This window comes from Neofelis nebulosa, chromosome 9 (genome assembly GCF_028018385.1).
Source record: "Neofelis nebulosa isolate mNeoNeb1 chromosome 9, mNeoNeb1.pri, whole genome shotgun sequence".
NCBI lineage: Eukaryota > Metazoa > Chordata > Mammalia > Carnivora > Felidae > Neofelis > Neofelis nebulosa.
The window spans coordinates 82,676,925-82,694,478 of record NC_080790.1 but is presented as its reverse complement, the minus strand read 5'-3'; the positions used below and the strand labels follow the sequence as shown (position 1 = coordinate 82,694,478).

Here is a 17,554-nt window from a genome sequence, read left to right as displayed (position 1 = left end):
AAAAAATAAAAGTGGATTTTGGCTGAATTCAGATACAAAAAGAGCTTAGTTGTGACAGGACATGTGGTTAAAATCCAAAGGCACCTTTTCCTGAGGGCAAATACACCACCTTCTTGGCTCACTCTTTGGCAGGAATGACCTATGCCCAGAGCAAGCACAGTGCAACAGAGGAGATGGGCAGGAGGAAGCATCTGTCACAACTTGCCTTTTGAAAACAATAGACTTCACTAGATAAACAACTGCTTTCCCCCAGAGAAGCTTCAGGCAAGCCCTTTCCAGCTGAAAGATTCATTTCTCACCTGTGTGTTCCTCAGGCTGAACGGTGAAGGAATAAACGCAGATTATCAACACGTACAAGACAAACATTGTTTCCAGCAACTTCTGAAGGACACGGGAAGTGATCTCAGGTTCAGCACCCCCTAATCTGTAGGAGGAGACAGAGGGGTCACCAGGAGCCACACACACACCCAGAGAGAGAACACCTTGACGATGGTCCCAGCAGGAGGCTCTGAAGGCTTCACCTGAAGATGGAAATCTTTTTGCCCAGACTTTATAACCAAGAAAACACAAAAGTTTTGGATTTTCTCCTCAACAGCTATATTCACTGAGCATACCTAACATCAACTCCCCAGAGCACTAACAAGGTGCCTTGGAAGAGGTGTCCCATATCTTAAGTGTTTCTCTCTCCTGAAGTGTGCCTTAGTGCTCCCTGCTGCAAACCGAGATGCTCTTTCCTTGGTTGTGGCCACTGCCTAGGCTCTCTCCAACCTTCAGGTCTTTACTCAAAATCATTTTAGTGAGGTCTTCCCTGACCTTCCCGTGTAAAGCTGCACCACCCTTCTGTGAATGTTGCACATTTTCCTTTCCTGCTCTATTGCTGTCTGTGGCATTCATCATCAACCACGTTCCCTCCCTATAGAATGCAAGCTCATGTACTCAAAGATCCTATTTACAACTATATCCTTAAGTTCTACTTGTTGAATGAATGAGTGGCTTAATCACTAGAAGCCAAAAGGTCTTTATATTTTACTTTTTGGAGAACTCTTCCTTCTGTCTCTATGGATTAGCTCTTATTTTACATACAATTCTGAAGTACCTGATGGATGCTATGTACCGCTAACTCTCTGGTCTAGAGCATCCCAGGAGGAAAAGCAAAATAAGTTACAAATAGTGAATAGCTTACACAAGTTCATAAAGTACTCCTCCCCACATACTTCCCCAAGACTGGAGCACCAGATGTCTCCATAATTCCCTGCAGTCCCTTTCACACCGTAGCGTAATGGTCTGTTGTATTGGCCAACCATTGCCACAACCATACTACCAACAATCCATCTCAAGACTGAAATGAATAAAACAAGCGCCATGGCGATCACGCCAATGGTGTAAAGCAATTCTATCTCACAGTCCGTGAATCAGATAGGGGTTGGCTGACCTAGATCGGGCTGTTAGGCTTGACTCCATGCTTCGGGTGGGATTTAAGTCTCCTCCATGTGTCTCTCATCTTCCTTGGACCTACAACCTCCTGGGAGATGATCTTCTGTGATGGCAAAAAAAGGACGCAATGTGGCAAGAGCACTCAAAGCCTTGCTCAGAACTAGCTTACTGCTGGTCTGCCCACATTCCATTGGCCAAACCAAGTCATGTGGCCAAAGCTGCCATCACTGGGGCGGGGAGATTACTTCCACCTCTAGTGGGAGGAGCCTCAAGTTACACTGGAAATGGAAATACCTGGGAGCAATGATGACGTCTGTCACAACCGTGTCTTGTTGGCTCCCCTGGGTGGGGACAGTCTTGAGAACCGAGGCATGGTCTAATTCACAGCCCTCAAGGCCTATAAAATACCCAGTCCCAGAGAGTACCGGAGATTATTTGTGCTCAAAAGCCTAGCAGGAAATTGGGAGTGATGAGTGAATCCAGGAAGAAAAAAAAAAAAAATTCCCTATCACCATCCCTTCCCCATTTCCTTAAAGTTTAACTTGTTCCCTGTCCCTGGAACAGATACCATTCTGAATGTCTCACAGTAAACCCAGATGGACCTTAAGTGGCCAGGGCAGGATTGGCAAACTGAGGCAGTACACTTGCATGATAGTAACCCTCCCTCATCCGAAGGCACGGGTTCAGAGTTGCAGTCTGAACTCCCCCTTGAGTGACGAGGAACTGGAATGGGCAGTGAAATGACCTGAGATCTTCCCCTTAGCTGTGTGTCTACCCCAGGGCTGTTTCCCCTAAGCTCTTCCTGCTTCTGCATGGTCCTATCCTTCACCTGTTTCTGAAACACAAATGTTTCCTGTGACTTTAACCACTAACCCCAGCTTCAGGTTAACCAGGCAACTTGATTAGCATAAGAGTCACAACAACATTGACCAAGTTGCTTTGCCCTCTTTGCACACACATTAGCTTCTCGCATCCCCAACTGTACTGATCCCAGCCAGATTCACTGGTTCTCTAGAGAGGCTTTGAAAAAAGAGGGAGCCAAATACACATGCATAACCAATACCACATATCCAAATAAGTGGATGAAGTCAAAGATGGTGACACGGGAACTGAAAAAATAGTGAGCTACTGAGCTAAACACTGAGAAAATAAGTTTTGCCATTTTACCCCCATGATGTGAATCTCATGATTCACATCAATTTGACAGATCGTATAATACAAGAGATTAAGGAGGTTATATAGCTTGACCAATATCTCACAACTAGTAAGCAGGAATTGAAGTTTAAACCCAAGACTACTGATTCCAAAGCCCTTACTCTTCAAAAATATAGTATTTATGATAGATGCTGCTAGCTTCCTCCTCTAAGATCTGTCCTCCCTGCTTTGCCAATTATAGAACCCCTGACTCTTAGTGTGACACATTACTATCCCACACAAAGTCTATATTTCCCATCCTCCCTTGCAATTAGGAGTGGCCTAGTGACAGAATTTGGGTCAATGAATGTAGGTGGAAATGTATGCTCCTCCTGGGAAGTCGACTTAAAAGCCTCCTCAAAAGACTTAAAAGTCTCCACTGGTCTTCCTTCCTGCTAGCTCAGTATGGATATGGTGGGTGGATTACAGCCACCATATTGGGTCACAAGGTGCAGACCACTTGCAGACAGTGCTGGGATAAGACAGGAACATGAGTCCTTCAGTGGTTTCATGGGGCTCCCACCCTAGACTACCTTTTTTTTTAATATGTTTAGGCTTCCTGCCATACATTGGCAAACTGAATCCCAATATGCAAACTTTTCAAACTTTATAAAAAGAACACTGGGGGAAGGAGCCCTGACAGGTCAGGTGTTGTGTTCTCACTGGTCCTCTTTCTGATACTCAACTGTTTCAAACAGTTTCCGCTGACTGACTCTTTAAGAAGTCACTTTGACTCAGCTTCCTGGCTGGTTCAGTCGGTAAAGCAAAAACTCTTGCTCTTAGAGTTATGAGTTCAAGCCCCACGCTAGGTGTAGAATTTACTTAAAAGAAAAAACTTATTTTATGGGGTTCCTGGGGCTCAGTGGGTTAAGTATCCAGCTTTTGATTTTAGCTCAGGTCACAATCTCACAGTTTGTGAGATTGAGCCCCCTAGTGGGCTCCGTTCTGAGCATGGAGCCTGCTTGGAATTCTCTTTCTCCCTCTCTCTGCCCCTTCCCCATTTGTGCATTCACGCACCCTCTCAAAATAAATAAATAAACTTAAAAAAAAATAGAAGTAATTCAACTCAAAGGCAGGAGGAGCTGAGCAGCCTCCCTTTGGATGAGAGCACCTCCCAGGACACAGGTGCAGGCTTAGTCTTGAGTTATATGGTTTGTAACCACGTTTAAAATTACTTTGACACCAAAGAGTCAGACTGTGTCCATCCAGGGGGAGTTATCAGCTGAGGCTTCACAGAACTACAGAGCTGGAAGGGTCTTAGGGAAATCTAGTCGTTTCACTTTCTTTTTCACATGTTGAAAGTGATTTGGACATTAACCTTCTTCTCAAAATCGCATGTCTGGTCAGGGTGAGAAGTAGAGATATTTCAACAAGGACCCTGTTCCAGTGGCATGAAACCCTAAAATGTTGTACTCCCCATCCCCTCTCACCCACTCACCCCCCTTCCAGGGCCCCCTCAGCCAAAGGAATTAATTGCCTTGGTTTCCCTCTGAAGACTTTGGCAAAAAACAACTGCTTTACTGTGACCTCTTCAGGAAGTGGCTTCAGACAACTAAACCACAAACATGCAGTAGTGATCATTTTTAATAATCAAAACCTCAGGAAAAGGCTGGAACCAAAATTTCCCTAGCGTGGGAAATAGTAAGTCTTTGGCAGACCTAAAGGAAAAAGAATTTGTTCTGCAGAGGTGTGCAGCAAAACATTCCTCTCCTGCCCTACTTTCTTTCAACGTGTCTTTAAATTACAGACAATTTGACATTTCTTGAATCCGAGTTGACCTTCTTACTGGAAGAAAGAAATTTTAAAGGCAACTGATTCCAAGAATTTGAATGACAATTTTTTTTTCCACACAACTATGTTTCACTACACCCAGTGTACGAAAACCGAAGAATAAGATGGAAAGCAGGGCCAGGAATAAGAAAATGACCAACAATTTGTGGAAAGTTCAAGGAAGGAGAAAGGACACAGTACGGTGGAAAGAGCTGGTGGCCCCGCACTGAGCCTAGCACCCCGCTTACCGCCTTTGACCCCTGGTGTCAGCCTCCTGCTCATGGATGGTACACATAGCCTAAGAGTATGTAGCTGTTTGCTTCACCTTTTAATTTAATTTTGAAAATCCCAACAGACTAAAAAAGTGAGGACGGCATAACACCAGTATGTATTTCACGAGACTCGCCAATTATTAACATTTTGCTTTATTCTCATTGTCTCTCTGTCTCCTTCCCTATATATACACACACATATATGTGTGTATATATACATATATAAGCATGTATATACATACGCATATATATACATATATACATGCACACACATATATACATACACACATATATACATATATACACATATATACATATACACACATACGCACACACACATATATACACATATAATATACACACATATATACACGCATGTGTACATATATACACATGTATACATATACATATATACACATATGTGTATACACATACATATACATATACTTACACATATACATACACATACACATATACATATTGTTCCCCTGAACACTGGAAAATTACAGACATCTCAAACTTCACCCCTAAATACTTTAGAATGCATATAGGAACACATGTTTTAGCAGATTGAGAACAAATAAGCAAATAAATGATAGCTCCAGAGATCTATCTTCAGGCATTTAAAAGGATTAAACATGTTACCCTCTAGTATATTTTAATATATCTCTTAATTCACTGAAAAGATTAAACTTTATTTCTATCTTCACCTTGTTCCGGAAAGATTTTAGGCAGCTGCCAATCTCTGAGTCAGGCAGTACAGTCACCCAAAAAAGTAAAACAAAGATGACAGATCTTGAATATTAATGAAGTCAAAGAGTTATCAGGCCCTACTCATACTATTTAGCCACCTCCAGTTTAAAGTAAATTCCTAAAAACTGACACATGTTGTTGCAGGCATGTGGTATGAAACCTTTTGACACCCAAAGGAAAATAAATATTTGCATCAATGTTAAGCTTGGAAATTTTTAAAATTTAAAGCTGAAGCAAAATAAGAAGTATTTTGAACTAAGTCTCTGGAAAGCACAGGATGTTAAGAGCTTAGGGAATAAGAAGATTCTTTAGTTTCAGATGCAGAGAAATACATGATCAGTTTTGAGGCAGCTTTTTTTTTCTTTTTAGTATACTGGCTTAAAGCAGAACCCTTGATGGGTTGTCTACAGAAAGGAGAGAAACTAGTTTCCCCACCACACCACACTCCCCGCACCCAACCCCAGAATTCAGGGAACTCAGTGCAGCATGGTGGGACAATTTCTGGTCTGCATGGCCATGTCAGAATGAGAGCACCTCAATGTCCTTGACTCCAGTGGGGTCTGGGGAGATGGAAATGCTTACTGGAAGCCATGGCACAGGAAGACCCATCTTTGGGCCATGATGGGCTGAATCTCAAAGGGAAAACTTAGAGAACCTAAGACTTGGCTCCACCAAGGGCTACATGCCTTCTTTATGTTTTACTTTCTGAAACCACTCTTTTTTCATCAAACCTTTTGAGCTTGGTCAACTGCCCCAACCAAGAACCATTGACAAAGAGGTTTAACAAATCAACCCAACTCATCTCCCCACTCATTTGAATCCTCTGTTCACACTTTGCATTCCCAGTAAGCCTGAGTCATTCAGAGCCCCCAGCAAGCTGGACCATCAACCAAGACACTTCCTTCACCTTCTTCCTGCATCAGGCCCTCTTACAGGCTAGCCCCTGACAAGACCCACCCTTCCAGCTCAGAATAATTGCCATCCTCCTAGAATATGACTGATGTGGAGTGGAAGCTCCACCCATGAGGCCCTCAGCACCCACAGTATGAATCCACCAGGCTTCACATTCTCCTAACCTGATATTTGTGTGAGAGGAATTTTCTGCTCTGAAAAATTCCAGAGGGCTAACTAAACTCGTGAGTCTGGTAGAGTGCATCATCTCCATTATAAACATGAAGCAATGGAAATAGACTCAGATACATTAAGTAACTTACCCAAGGCCACAGAGCTAATGGAATGATAAAGTGGAATGTAATCCTGAGTCAACACAATCCTTAGCCTTGGTATTCATCCTCTGCTCTATAGAAGCACCAGAACCTGGAGCTAGAGGGGGCTCTAGAAGCCATAAAGTTCAGCAGCCCAAACAGTCTTTCCAAACCCAGCATCCTCCATAGATTGCCAACTTTACCCCTCATTAGATGGACACTTCCAGTCTTGGAATATACACGTGATCAGAAACTTCTGTCATTTAGGGGCGTATGGGTGGCTCAGTTGGTTAAGCATCTGACTGTTGATTTCAGTTCAGGTAATGATCTAGCAGTTTATGGGATTGAACCCCACATCTGGCTCTGTACTGAGGGCACCGAGTCTGCTTGGGACTTCTCTCTCCCTGTCTCTCAAAGTAAATAAACATTAAAAAAAAAAAAAAAACAGAAACCTCTGTCATTTCAAATGTAAATTTGCCTTCCCCTAAGCTCCACTCATTGGTCAGAGTCCATCCTAGAAGGAAGCTCAGAAGAAGTCTGTCAACATTGCACAGTAGTTCTGAGAGTTAGGGAGTCTCTACGGGAAAGAACTGTGGAAAGCACATGGACTTGAGAGTCTGACAAAGCAAATGTGAGTCCTGCCTTCCTTGTGTGCCAGCGGGATGGTTTAGGGCCCGTGGCGGGGCGGGGGCTGGGGGGCGTGGGGATCATACTGCCTCTGAGAGACTCAGTCTGCTAATCTGTAAAATGGCTGTAGCTAGCATGTGGCACAGAAGGGTCAGATTCCATGTGATATGTAAAGAGGTCAACACAGAGCTGGCAAAGACAAATCACTTAAAATGTGGTGGCTCTCATCAGCACTTTACAGAAGCAGACCCAAAAACTCAGGAGGTGAGTAACTTTATCAAGAGCACACAACTGGCAGAATTGAGTTAGAAGTCAAAGTTTCCACCACCTGCATTCTTACTAACTCCTGCTAAGGGTCCCTCTCACAGCCTGAGAACTTTCTGGTACCATAGTCAATAACTTACCTAATACCAGTTGCTACATTAGAATGGTGTTCAACTTTACCTAATGGAATCAATAAACCTGATGCCTAAATCCATATTATAGAAAAATGTTTGGGGCACCTGGGTGTCTCAGTCAGTTAAGTGTCTGACTCTTGATATCACCTCAGGTTGTGATCTCCCAGTTGTGTGATTGAGCCCTGAGTTGGGCTCTGCGCTGACAGCACGAAGACTGGGATTCTCTCTCTCCCTCTCTCTCTGTCCCTCCAGTGCTTGTGTGTGCATGCATGCTCTCTCTTTTCCTCTCTCCCTCACTCAAAATTAAATAAATAAACTTTAAAAAAAGAAGTGTGTTTAACATGTAAACACACAATTGTAAATACATGCACACACACACATTGAAAGCCTACCATGGAATTCTGATGCTTTCATTCAGACCGACATCTTAGCGGTAAAGTCTTTAAGCACATTAGAGCAGGAGATTGAAGCTGGATTTCTGGAAGCTGGATTCACTCTACCATTAACTAGCTATGTGATCTTAGGCAAGCCACTAAGAGATTTACCCAATCTGGGTCACAGTTTCTTCATCTCTAAAATAAAAACAAGGACTGAGCTGCTGAAAGCTCCCAGGTCTCTTTCAGCTGTAAAACCCTAGGATTCAAAGTCAGTGTGGATTTGCACTTAGGCTCCGGCCGTGGGCACAGCTCCAGTTTCTAAAGCAGGAAGTAAGGGGCCTTAGTCAGATAACCACCAAATCTCATCAATTCACTTGCAGAAGTCCCAAAGCCAGAAAACAGCAGAGCCAGGATTCAAGACCTCTGAGTTCTCCTGAGGATGGGAGTTCTAGCTCCACTGGGCTACTCACTGGGTAATGTTTGTTGTGTATTGGCATGGGACAGGAAGCAAACCCTTTAAGCCGAATGTGGCTTTCAACCTCTTGTAATCTGAGTGTATGTAATAAACACCACACAGTCATTCAGAGAACTTATTCATCTGAAATAAGTCATTCAGAGAACTTATTCATCTGAAATAAGGTGGGCAGAGGAAACAAGGACAAAATGATCTGAACAGCTGAAAGAGAGCAATATGATCCTGGCACAAAGGCATGTATATTTTACTCACAAAAGGAGCTTTTCACCTCTCTCACAGAACCTCTTTCTGGTTGCGTATAGAGTATTATCACTTCTCAGAGTGGCAATTATATTTTCTAAAGATGGCCACAACAGTATCTCCCATCTTACGTGGTCTTCTATGATGTGATTGTGCACTCTGCCATCACAACTTGGAGTCCAACTCCCCTCCATTGAATGGGGCCAGCCTGGGACTTGTGTCTAACCAACAAAATAATGCTGGGTGAATGCTTCCACCTAGTTTCCTTGGGATGCTTACTCTGGGGAAAGTCAGCCACCATGTAAACTGTCCAACTACTCTGAGACCACCTTGCAAAGGAGGCCACATGTAGGGAATATGGTTGACAGTTCCAGCTATGTCTGGCCTCATAGGAATCCCCTCAAAGACACCATCCCTGTGAGTAAAGCCCTCTTAGACTCTCCAGAAGAGTCCTTTCACTAGCTGAGTACCACTGTTTGAACCCAATCAAATCACATGGAGCAGAAGAATTGCTTAGCTGAGTCCCTCTCAAATTCATGACCTGCAGAATATGTGAATTATAATAAAATGTTTGTTATAAGCTGCTAAATTCTGGGGCACTTTGTTACACAGCAATATGTGACCAGAACACTTCATCAAATGCAGATTCGAGGTGGCAAATTAGAAAGAGGGACTGTACTGGTAGAAGAAAATGTACAGAGAAGCGAGTGACAGCTGATGGCCCAATGACACAGGACACAGAAAAACATTAAGACAGATGCAGGAAAAAGGAAAAGAAAAATATGAAGACAGTTGCAAGAACCAGAGTACTTCAATCAAGGACCTTTAAGAGCAGACATCAATGGTCCCTCCACCTCACTATGCCTTACTGACAGTGTCAGGGTGACACATTCCAACGTATTTCTCTCCTTGCTATCTCCAATTCTTCTGCCACGATAGCCCAAAGAAAAGGGAAGAGCAAAACCCTCCCCAGAAAGGAGGGAAGGAAGTGGATGTGACATATTCCTTCCTGGTAGGAAGGGGAAGTAGAAGAAAAGGCTTTGGGGGCTGCAGGGTGAAAGGAGGAAAACCACAAGAGCAAATAGGCATATTGGCATGCTCCTGAGACACACGGTAGAAGGGATGGGGGTGGGGGAGCAACTGAGAGCAGAGAAACTTTTGTTCTGCTTTCAAATTGGGTCTCCAGAGGAACACCACCATGGTAAAGCAAGGCATCCTGACCAAGTGGGGGTGCTAAGGAAGAAGGTAAATAATGGCATGGCATGTTCAGGTAGAGGGATGCAAGGGTTAGTCCCCTGCTAGATTGAATTCTTCACTGATGGAGAAGAGATCCAGATATTCCCCTGTGCTTCCCATGGAGAACGGGAGGTAAACTGAGATCTGGGCTACTATGGGGCTGACATGATGAAAGACGAGGTGACTTGAAGCGAAGACTGCCAGATATTCAGTCCATGAGGAGCAGTGTGGCCAAATGTGGAAACATACCCCCAACAGGTGGTAAATTCCACACACTTAAGCCCTGAGCTCTCCACCCTCTACTACCATGGCTTTTCTGGGGCTCCCCTGAGATCCTCTTGGTCCAGCAACAAATACTACAGCATCCATTCCAACTGGTTGATGTTCGTTCATCCCTGCTGGTTGTTAAATATTCTGAGTATAATCTGCACAAATGGCCAGTCTAAGCCAGGAGAGAAACGTGGCTATGGCCAAGACACAGAGAACCTATGGAGCCAGTGAGGCACACAGTGGACCCAAGTTGGCCACTGTCATGGCTCTGACCCAGCTGCAAGATCAGACCATGGGTTTTCCCAGCCACAGAACTCAGCAGTAGATTCAGCAAGACACTACATGACCACCCCATCCAGAGACATCTCCATGGAAACCAGTGAAGTCCTCAGGCCATCAGGTGTGGACTGTCACCCTTCCCATCCTGCCCTGAGGACATGGCCTCCCTATTGTCAGACTCCTTCCTGGCTAGGAGGTGAGAAACTCTGAAAGCCTGAGCTCCACCCAAAAGAGACTGAATAAATCCAAGAGAGGCAAATGTGAGCCAGCAAGATGGGGATGACATTTTCCTAATGAAAAGGGGCCTCAAGACCAAATGAGATTCTTATTAAAATAGTGATTAAAGGTACAATTTTTAGCATCAATTTGTAGTGAGTATAAAGTTTCACCATGCTACATATATTTTAGAAAGAGTTCCTTCCAAAATTAAGTTGTCAAAAAAGGTGGGTTGTTCTCTTTATGCATTGAAAGATCATCTTCCACTCCCTGGAAAATGTGCCCAACCAGGATGGCTTGTCCTCTGAGGGTCACAGAAGGTGGCAGCTTTCCCTAGCCCTGTGTCCAGCATGTCCATGAGAGCAGAGAAAAGTCAAGCGAAAACAAACCATTAAAAACTCAAACGATTTTGGGGTGCCTGGGTGGCTAAGCGTCCGACTTCGGCTCAGGTCATGATCTCACGGTTTGTGAGTTCGAGCCCCGCGTCAGGCTCTGTGCTGACAGCTCAGAACCTGGAGCCTGCTTTGGATTCTGTATCTTCCTCTCTCTCTGCCCCTCCCCTGCTCACGCTTTGTCTCTCTCTGTCTCAAAAAAAAATAAAACATTTAAAAAAAAAAACTCAAATGATTGTTATCTATACCGTCTGGGGAAATCCATTGCCATGAGAAAGCCCACTAAAGCCCAGACTTACTGGGTTTTCCATAGACCCGAAAAGTCTCACCAGGAGTCCTTTGCTGTCCTCTGTGGCTGGGGTCAAGCATTCCATTCACACACTAACCCCTCTGGCTGTTTTCAGCCCTGCAATGCCCAGCCGCCTTGTCAAGAAGAGATCTGTGAAGTTGGACGGTCTGAAATCCTGCTTCCTCCCAACCTGAGCAACATGCTGTGGTAGACAGACTCACGCTGACCAATATCTGGAACTTTTCTACTTTGGATACACACAGAATTTCACTTCTCTGTACCCTTGAAGTTAGACATAGTCACATGACTGGTTATAGCCATGTAAAGTAAGTAGGAAGGATATGGATCACTAAGCATTTCATTTCTGGTGCCTACCCTTCAGCACTCTTTCTCTGAGCCCTTGTTTATTGACAGCGGCCACATAGGATGATCAGGTTATCCTGATAGGAGGCTGAGGTCTATCTACTTCCATCCATGGATCCACTCAGTTGTCTCTGCATGTCTTTCTCCTTCTGTTAAGTAGGAGAAACATCTATTTCCCACCCCAGCACTCATGTCAAAACAATCTAACAGATGTTCTTCATGAATTCTCTTTTGAAAATGTCCTCAAGTGGCTACAGCAAGCCGTCCACAGTCTCACACAGCTGACCAATGACAATGAGATAGCATGAGCAAAAGAAACTTGTGTTGTACTAAGCTACTGAGATGTTTTAGGTTTATCTCTAACTTGGAATGATATGCACAGCAACCGAAGAAAACAATTGTAATTGTTTTCTATTGTGTAGAGATACCATGAACTCGGTGACTTAAAATAACACCCATTCATTAGTCATACTGCTGTGGGTCAGATGTCTGGTCTCAGCATGGATAAAGTCTCTGCTCAGGGTCTAGCAGACTATCAAAGCTCAGGGTCCTGTTCCAAGCGGTTTTTGGTAGGAGTCAGTTCCTTTAGATTGTACAACTGGGGTCCCCACTTTGATGCCGGTTGTAAGCCAAGGCCACTCTCAGCAGCTAGAGGCCACCCACCATTTCCGGCCTCATGGCCACCTCCACAAGATGACAGTTTGTTTTCTCAAGGCCAATAGAACAATATCGAATGTTGCTTCATGTATGTCTGACCTCTTGACTCTGACCTCTAGACTTTTTTTTTTTTTTTAATACAGTCTACCTGGTTGTATCAGGCACACCCAGGAAAACTCCTTTTGATCAACTTCAAGTCAACTATTCAGGGTCTTAAATTACACCTGCAAAATTCTTTCACCTTTGTGGTACAAGGTAAACCTAATCATTACATTCTTATATTCCCTCCTCATTCAGGGGAGGGGATATACAAGGGCCTGGATCAGTGGGGGTCGTCTTAGGATTCTGCTTACCACAGACATTTAAAAAAACATTCCGATGAATATTAGCTCTAGAAAATCCAGGAACTATCCACAGCTTTGCTTTCACTTCTTCCTTGCTCCCAAGTAAGAAAACCTTGTCCCAAACGTTTTGAAGCCTTGCTATTCAAAGTGTCATCCATGACCAGCAGCATCACTTGTGAAGAGAGGTGAAATCTCAGGCCCCACCTCAGACTCAGGCGTCAGAATTATGGGCATATTAACGAGATTTCTAGGTGATTGAGAAGCAGTGATCTTTAGATTGGTTCATCCTTAAATAAAGTAGGCAGAGGTCTACATGGAGTGAGAGCACAGCTTATATCAAATTCCCATGCCCTGATCACTCCAGGCTTTCAGAGCGGTTTCTGAAATTTTGCTGTCAGAATCACATAATCTGATGATGATATAGAAGATGGTGATACTAGCTAACATTTACTGAACATCAATATACGCCAAGCAGTAGGCAAAGCTCTTTTAATTTCCCCAACGTGTAATGAGCTATATATTATTATTTTTGTTTTAGAGATGAAGACATGGAGGCTTACAAGAAGAGTTCCTTACTCCTCTATGGAAAAACAAATAAAAGTGGTGGGGCCAGGATTTGCCATAACTCAGGGTGTATGTGATCGTATTGTCAGAAGTTGTCAAAGCTAGTCCGTGAATCACAAACTAGGGTCTGGGCCAGTTCAGCTTGTGAGTAAGCATTCTTCAGCCAGAATGTTGGTATTACTTTTCACTGAATTTCTTTCCCAAGGGACAACCTTATTCCAATTGGCCACAAGCCCTATCACTCACAGACTCACAGAGTTGATTTACTGCCTGGACTGTGAATATACTCAAGCCTGAAATCCCCAATTAAGTCCACGTATTCTTGAATTTCCCCTTGACATTTCATGACAAATGTGGGTGGTATGAATACTTTCCAGAGATCCTTAACAACAGCAAAGAACCTCTGCTCCTTAACCCATCCCTGTTATCTGATGAGTGAAACTAATGTCCAGAAACTAAGGTACGTGTCTAAGTCACATAGCAAGATAATATCAAGGTTCTAAATTGGGCTCTTTTGGCCCTGCAATCAAATATCACAATCATCTGCCTCCTCATGTTTAGGAAACTATTTATGCTCAATATGAAACAGAGGTTCTTAACCAAAGTATGTTTCAGAAACATTTGGATGGAGGTTAATACAGATTCTCAGACTTCTCTCCTATTCACACCACTGGTGAGTCAAATGCCCATTAATCTGAGATTCATCAGATAAATTACAGGTTCAGAACACAGAGTTTGAAGTCGAGCTAGTCCCTGAATAGTTAATAGAGGTGGGACAGTAAGGAGTATAAGGGACAGAATAGGGCAGTGGCTCTCAGCCTTGGTTATACATTGGAACTCCCTGAAAAGTTTTAAATTTTTCTTTTAATGTCTATTTATTTTTGAGAGAGAGAGAGAGAGAGTGTGTGAGCAAGGAAGGTGAAGAAAGAGAGAGACACAGAATCCAAAGCAGTCTCCAGGTTCTGAGTATCAGCACAGAGCCCAAAGCAGGGCTCGAATTCACGGACCACAAAATCATGACCTAAGTCAAAGTCAGACACCTAACCAACTAAGCCACCCAGACACCCCTAGAAAACTTTAAACACTACTAATGCCTGGATCCCAGCGCCCGACATTAATGATGTAATTGGTCCCAGGTACAGAGATTTTTAAAAGTTCCCCAACTGATTCTAACACTTGGCCAGGGCTGAGAACCACTGGAGTAGGGTCTCTGAGATGCTAGAGTATTAACAGCACCATCACCATTTCCCTTGTGACCCCACTGGGTTTGGCCCATCACCTGGCCACAGAAACTTCCATGTTCCTTTCATCTTTTTGCTGCCCTTTGCCACCCCCTTCCTATGTTAAGCAATGTTCCTTCATTAGTGAAGAACAAAATTGATAGGAGCCTGAGGTCAAGATTCAGACACTAAGATACCTCTTGTTCCTGCTGTGATTATGTGTCCATCCGTTAAAAGAATTCTCCTATTTAAGACCTCCGGCCTCTGGTACTCATGTCAAACCCAGTGGGTCTCTGAGAGCTGTTTTGAAAATGGCCTCAAAATGTTGTTGTCCTGAAACAACTCCCTGGTCAGTTTGCACTGGGTGTAAAACTTCTTGTTGTTGCCTAAAGAAGTGGTTCTCAAAGTGTGGTCCCCGGACCCGGAGCATCAGCATCACCGGGGAACTGCTCAGAGATGCAAGTCCTCAGACATTCTGCACACAAGTACTGAATCAGAAATCTGAGCAGATCCAGCAGTCTGTGCTTACTAAACCCCAGGGGTACAGGTACACCCTCAGGTTTGAGAAGCACTGGCCAAAGGCTCTGTCTTGACCATGTGCCCCCATACGGAAAGCAGCTGATGATAACATAAAAAGGCAACCTAAACCCATACAACTGCCATTTGTCAGTTGCGTTTTTATGTGACATGGACTCTGCTAGCCTGGGAGGGAGGAGGAACAGGGCCTGAGGATCTTAATCACACAGTAGTTTGTCATGCAACAGCTGGGGTGTGAGGTCCAGTGGGAGCCAGGAGGTTGAGGGGACACCTGCTGGCAGGAGTTGGGAGGTGCTCCCTGGCAGCTGGAATCAATGGAGCAGAGACTATCCTCACAGCTCCTCTGACCCTACCCAAGTTTCCTGCTTGCCTCTTAGGGTAACCAAAGAGGCCAAAATGTGGGAAAATGCAATGGAAATGGACAAGACTGTAATGAGATGTGACTGTAAATGAGATGTCAGTTGTGTGTGTGGGAATACCACACTGAGCCGGTGGGATGGAACCCACTGCCCCCCTTGAGATGGCAGAGCTCAGAGAGATGAGCCAGGGCAAGGGTGAACTGGGTGGGATGGGGTGAGCTGAGGAGTAGGAAGCAGCATCCCATCGCAGGCCCTGAGCAGCTGGTGGGGGGGGTGGGCGGGGGCTTGACAGGTCAGGTCACTCAACTGTCTGTTTATAGAAGAGGAAACCCAGACAGAGACGAGGCTTGACCTGGACCACACCACACTAATGGCAGAGCTGGGAGCTTCTGAGGACACTGGGGTTCCATGAGGAGCCAAGGCTTCCAAAGGTGTGGGATTCAAGAGAGATAATGCCAAAGAGTGAGAGCCAACATCTCAGCAGCACACACGGTGTGCCAGGCTGCTCCAAGCACTTCCCGTGATTCAGACTCATTTACTCTTCCCACTACCTTGGGATCCTCCTCACGAAGGTCACTATTTACAGATGGGGAAACTGAGGCACTGAGAGGCTAAACATAAATTGTGCAATGTATTTCATTATAATTGGGGATAAAAAATTAACTTTGTTTTAAAAATCGTACCTAGTTTTATTATTTCACGAGAATGAAGCAAGGGATAGAGGTAAGCTTAATGCTTCCTGGCTATTGATTACTGGCCAGCTGCTGGCCACTGGATAGATGATCTCTATCAAAATTGTACTCCTTATTCACTAGAGTACAGAATGGTTTAAAGACAGTCATGTTATGGACACAGGTGTGACATCATACAGCTAGTAAGAGGCAAAGTCAAAACTCGAACACAGACCCTTTAGCCTCACAGCTCACACTTTACCACCACTATCTGCTTGCTACTCCTCCAAGACAACCCAGAGTCCTGGCATTCAGCCGGCTCTGAAAGCCCCAGTGTTAGAAGAGTGACACCCACTTTTAAAAAGGAAACATGCCCTACTAGAAAGTTCCCCAACCTTCCAAAGAAGAAAGCCTCTGAATTCAGTGTAAGCCTCGTAGGCACAGCCTCCCCCGAGGTGACCTGTCTACAACTATGAATTTCCTTTTATTGGATTCTGCACCAATTTTACCTGTTCCTTGGAAACATGGAAGATCCTCAGAGACCCTTTGATCCAGCCCTTTTTTGACAGAGAAACTGAAGCCCAAGAAGGTCAAGGTCACCTTCACACAAGTGAAGATCAAAGAGGTGAGGAATGTCACCCAGGAAGACACCCAGAGACATCAGGAAATCTGCTTGAGGTTCCATTCTGAAATGGAACCCAAGGGTCCTGACGCCGCAGATTTCCCTCTCTCTCTCTCTCTCTCTCTCTCTCTCTCCCTCTCATTCTGTCATTCCCTCTCTCTCTCATTCTCTCACTCTCTCTGTTTCTCCTTCTCTCTCATACCCTCACATTCTCAAAATCCTCTTACCTGCAGCCCTGCATTCTTTGACTTTGTTGCTTCTCGCCTGGGGAAGGCTGCCAGGCCCAACTTTTACCTTCAGTGGAAACTCAGCAGTCCAGGCAGGGATTTATATCCTCGTCCTCCAGGGATTTCCTAATAGGGCTTGTGTCACTCTCTCTGACTGAGTGGCTGTGAACACACCTTTTCCCTCCTTACCGGGGAGCACCCTCTGGCTTATGGTGCTGGGTGCATGATCACTCAGTTGGGGAAGTGGCCAAGGAAACTGTGTGTAAGTTTCCTTATTTTTTTGTGACTCGCTAAAACTTACGTACTTCCAGCTGAGAGGTGGTTTTAAAGTGATGTGTATTCTGCCTGACCATGGCTCCATCAAAGAGAAAAGGAGGTCTTCTGGACTTTAACTGGTGAGAGAGTTGATGTCTGTCCCCATGGAACCCTTCTGGGATAGAAGGAGAGTTAAGCTTTGAGTCCTCCGTGTCCCAGTCTTATATGATTTCTAATTGTTAAGTGAAGGAAGGCGGTGACTTTCCAAATCTTTATTACAATTTGTTGAATTTGTCAAACCGAATAGT

The 17,554-nt window shown here is 44.4% G+C and overlaps 1 protein-coding gene across 2 annotated transcripts in view; it reads right to left on the bottom strand.

Moving 5' to 3' along the window:
- IL1R2 (interleukin 1 receptor type 2) overlaps nucleotides 1-17,223 on the bottom strand; it is a 34,227-nt gene extending 17,004 nt beyond the window's left edge. The window contains exons 1-2 of one of the 2 annotated variants that reach the window (XM_058684538.1): nucleotides 16,992-17,223; nucleotides 300-424 (exon numbers count right to left, since the gene is read on the bottom strand). In XM_058684538.1, coding sequence (XP_058540521.1) covers nucleotides 300-424; nucleotides 16,992-17,005 — 139 coding nt within the window. In that variant the 5' untranslated portion in view covers nucleotides 17,006-17,223. Of the gene's footprint in view, nucleotides 1-299; nucleotides 425-1,432; nucleotides 1,563-16,991 lie in introns of those variants that run through there. The other variant, XM_058684536.1, reaches the window with a different exon arrangement.
- Nucleotides 17,224-17,554: the final 331 nt, after the last annotated feature.